This window comes from Colletotrichum acutatum (assembly GCF_030867785.1).
Source record: "Colletotrichum acutatum strain CBS 112980 chromosome Unknown BDZ83scaffold_107, whole genome shotgun sequence".
Taxonomy (NCBI): domain Eukaryota; kingdom Fungi; phylum Ascomycota; class Sordariomycetes; order Glomerellales; family Glomerellaceae; genus Colletotrichum; species Colletotrichum acutatum.
The window spans coordinates 1-4,137 of record NW_026849101.1 but is presented as its reverse complement, the minus strand read 5'-3'; the positions used below and the strand labels follow the sequence as shown (position 1 = coordinate 4,137).

At 50.5% G+C, this 4,137-nt stretch overlaps 2 protein-coding genes across 2 annotated transcripts; one reads left to right on the top strand and one right to left on the bottom strand.

Annotated features, from left to right (window-relative positions):
- Nucleotides 1-210: 210 nt before the first annotated feature.
- Nucleotides 211-2,102, bottom strand: BDZ83DRAFT_633623 (uncharacterized protein). The gene is made up of 4 exons (XM_060509048.1): nt 1,939-2,102; nt 1,460-1,851; nt 922-1,350; nt 211-857 (listed from the first exon to the last, which is right to left on the bottom strand). The coding sequence occupies exons 2-4, from the start codon at nt 1,712-1,714 to the stop codon at nt 384-386; spliced, it is 1,158 nt and encodes a 385-aa protein (XP_060360898.1). The 5' UTR covers nt 1,715-1,851; nt 1,939-2,102; the 3' UTR covers nt 211-383.
- A 24-nt stretch (nt 2,103-2,126) lies between these two features.
- On the top strand, nt 2,127-4,137 carry BDZ83DRAFT_633622 (uncharacterized protein; the record flags this gene model as incomplete). The annotated part of the gene is made up of 4 exons (XM_060509047.1): nt 2,127-2,509; nt 2,602-3,261; nt 3,328-3,757; nt 3,806-4,137. Coding segments are annotated over exons 1-4 (1,437 nt in total), but the record flags the coding sequence as incomplete, so codon positions are not given.

Sequence of the window (4,137 nt, the reverse complement as noted above, 5' to 3'; positions counted from 1 at the left end):
TTGCCCTACCTCCATTATCTGCTGTTTCCATATTCTAAGAAAACCTTGTTCGACATGAATTCTGTGTTTTCATTGGTTAGCGAGTAATTACACGAGATACAACAAGATGCCATGTCAACGATCAAATTAGGCGAGACTCAAGCCACATAATTAAGTTAGATAGCGATTCTGAGGCCTCAAAAACGCCGTCCCAAATACGGAAATGATCCTAGTCACGCAACAAGCTCAGCTTCCAACAACACTACCTTTGAATATCATTGGCATTGTTGGCTTCGAAGCCTTCTGTATTGTTGAAATCGCTTAGATACACCGAACATTTACACTCTATCTAGGTTGTCTACAGTCTATGGGATATCATACAGAGTCTTACTCTCATACGCCAATCAGGAGCCACACACATCGAAGCTGTTAGACTTCATCCGCATATGCCAATCCGTCATCGACGACATCAGAGACGGATCAACATTCCTATTCGCCTTGATGAAGACAGTCTCGTACGGGTGAATGTTGCTCCCGAAATACTTCTTGTCCCATAACAAGTCACCGGATTCCGGGTGAGCCTTGCAGTACTCTTCTACTCCTTCTTCGGAATGCAGAGCGGTCATCATGGCGTCGACTTTGTAACCAGCGTTCATGATCAGGCCCGTCGTTCCGACCTCGGCATGGACTGCGGCGTTCCAGTCCGCGTAGCACCCGCTGAGACCAACGGGAGCGTCTTTGCTTCCGAAGCGGTCGTCTTCCGACGCGCTTGTTGCGACTGTGGGGTCCAAGAGGATGCCCATGCCGACATCATCAGTAGCAAAGATCATGGACTGAACATGCAGTCTAGGGATGCAGTTGAGTGTCATTCCGACGAGCTGTTTGAAATAAATTGTCTTAGAGTTCACGCCATGTCAATATCGAAAATCTGTGAAGACTTACCTTGGTTGTCTCCGTCACCTTGCTCAGGTATAAGTCCGACCAGCAAGACGAGCTCCACGCCGGTAAGAACGGCCCTCGAATGCTAGCGTTCATCGTGATGAACCGCTTATACTTCTTCCACAGGTCATCCTTCCTCAAGACTTCGCCAATAGCACCCATGTCGAAGCAGGTGTTATCCCGCTTGACGATGCTGATGTTTGGTAGGTCAGGAATGGTGCTCGACGCGTTTGCATCTCCATTGAAGATGAAGACAAAGTCTGCACCATTGTGGATACCCTTGTTGACAAAGTAATCCAGATTTGCTCGCGCGCTCTCGGAGTCATGATACGCATACACGATGAGCGGTCGGTCTTTTGAAGACGCGCTCTGTTGGTCTGGAGTTGCGGGCTTAGGCGAAGAGCCATGCGCGATGGATTCAGGGATCGCGGGCTTTTTGAGGGGGGGCGACCCCTGGTTAGCTGCCAAACCCAACAAACTTCGACTGATACGGCACAGAGCACCGAAACCGCTCGCGAGGGGTTACGGGGTTAAAACACACCAGTTGGAACGGCAGTATCCACCAGGCCGATATCAGGAAGACGGCCGTGAGAAGGCCAATCTTTAGAGGTGTCCAGTGCACCCCGAGAGACGGCATTTTCGGAAGCGCTTCGTCGTCGTGAAGAGAAGGTTTCGGGTGTATGTCGTCTAAAGAGGAAGAAGGAGACGCTTGGCCGGCTCTATGGAGATTTGGGCTCAAGATAACGTTGGAGCGCCGCGGCAGGGAAATCCGGACTGACGTGGAAGTGGATGACATGATTGCGAGTTGAGAGCCTGAGTGGTCGGAGAATCCCTGCCATGTGTGGATATCACCAATTATAGGACCCTTGCCCCTGATGCGGAGCGAACGGAGTGTGGGAGCGGTCGGCGCAAGCGCTCACAGATGCTGACGAGCTAAGGAGATTTTGTTGCCATCAGCCGAGACTGAGATCTTGTATGAAACGAGTTCCTAGATCTAAACTATTCCACATATTGACGTACGTAAGTTGAAGTCAACACCATGATGTTGTTGATGATGCCATTATCGCGACTTTTTCGAAGATACCGCAACAGTCAGGCTGGGAAATTAATCCAAATTTCACGCACCCTGTTTCACACCCATGGACTCATCAGGTGTTCTTCCAGGCAGCAAGTCAGATTTCAGGGCGCTTGCGTTGGTTCAGTCTGCAAATTTGGCTTGGCCGTTGGCGCCTCGCATCCTCAACTGCATAGGACCCCTGGACAGAGGCACCAAATCTGGCAGATATGTGGGGGTCACTGCGCATGTCTGGCTCAGCCTGATATTCTAGCCTGCAGGCGAACGAATCACGCAGGGTAACATCTCGGTGTTGGTGCGAGTTGGAGTTGCTGTGCCATGATTTTGAGACGTTTCCGTCAAACCCCGGTGGTTCTGACGATCTTTGTTAGTGTTTGTTAAAGAGTTCGTCTCACTAGTCCGCTGCGCCATTGTAATTCACCGTTTCTTTTCTCTCTTTGTTGCACTTTGTTGATTCCCAAATGTCAAGGCTGAGCCAAATCAATTCCGAAGTGTCTCGCGATGTCTGCAGCTCATGTAAGTCTTCAGCAAAGGCCGTGGAACAATGATTCAGTCCTGGGGTTACACAAACCATCTAGATGGTCAACTAACCTGGTTTGATAACCCAGGACCATGGGAACCAACCGCATCCCCACGCCACGGAGCAACCAGGCCTAGAAGTTGTATCACACGAACAAGAGAACTTCGCACGCACAGAAGACCCCACATGGTCCGGACTCCAAGTCTCCAACCATTCTTGCTACGAAAGCGGCAAGGAAGCAGTTTCTGATCACAACGATACCGACAAAATACACGTGATTTCGAGGCAAGGCGAAGTCGAGGAGCTTGAATCTGAGCAACCACAGCAAAGAAAACGGCTATGGCTCATCATTGGAGGAATCATATTTGTTCTTGTGGCTGCCGCAGCCGTCATCGGTGGGATATTGGGAAGCAGAGCGGCGAAAGCATCGCAAGTCAACGATTCGTTGCCCACGAGCGTGGCTAGCCCTACCAGCACGCCAACTCCCGCGGATACCTCCAACACGACAACAAAATCACAATCAATACGTCAGGGATCGCCACTTACCGTCACCGGATGGAGTCAGTCTGGGGGAGTTGAACTGTTTCTGTTTTATCAAGACGACGATTATCAAGTACATCGGTCGACATATGACACTACGAAGACAAGCGGCAACTCATCATGGCAGACGCCGGATATGTTCAACTCTTCTGCGGATGCAAGTGCTCGCTTAGGGGCGACTATCATTCAGTATGATGCTTCATACCAGGTGGGTAACTTTCAAGCGCTATTCTACGCCGGATGTAAGTGAGCGCTAACAGGCCGGTCTCCAAAGCCGCAAACCGAGGTCTTTTACACAAACGATGATGGCCGTGTTCTCGGAGTGAGCATCAACGATGCTCTGAGCCCGAACTATGAAGAAGACAGCATCAAGAACATGGTGTTGAACTCCCGTGTCAATAGTAGCGTCGCAGCATACTGGCCTTGGGTCATATATCAGGAAAGCAGTGGTGGAATCGTCGAGGTGCGAAATCGCCTTCGTACCGAATTCTCACCGGCAGCCGAGTGGGACAAGAAGAGACTCAATATCTCTGCGGATAGTGACAGTCGGCTGGCGTTGGTTCCACTATCGACCAACTTCAGCAAGGTTGCGGTTCAAGGAGGTTATGGGATCTTCTACCAGGCTAATGGAGCCTTGGTGGCGCTGATACCGGATCTGGGATCCGATGAGCTCGCCACTGATTACGCAGACTCATGGCCTACAGGTATGTTGTTGATTACGGAAATTCACCACACAAGCTAATCGACCAAAGACTTCCCAGCTGTCACGAACATGCCAGCAGGCGCACCCTTGGCTGCATTCTCAGTTGCCAGAAGTTCAGATACTCTGCAGAGAGTGTTCTCTTACGTCCTTTACCTCGACAACGATGCAAACATTAACGTCGTTTACAACGATGCCTCCTCCTGGAAAACTGCTCAACCAGCTACGTTGAAGGGAGTTGACGCCGACACAGATATTACCTGTCTCACCATGGCTACGACGCACCGCGACTCTTTTACACAAGAAGTAGTACTTGGGGCGCAGTCTTTCGATCCAAGATGCTACTTTCAACGTGAAGGCTTGGTCAGAGAGGTGATTCTGACT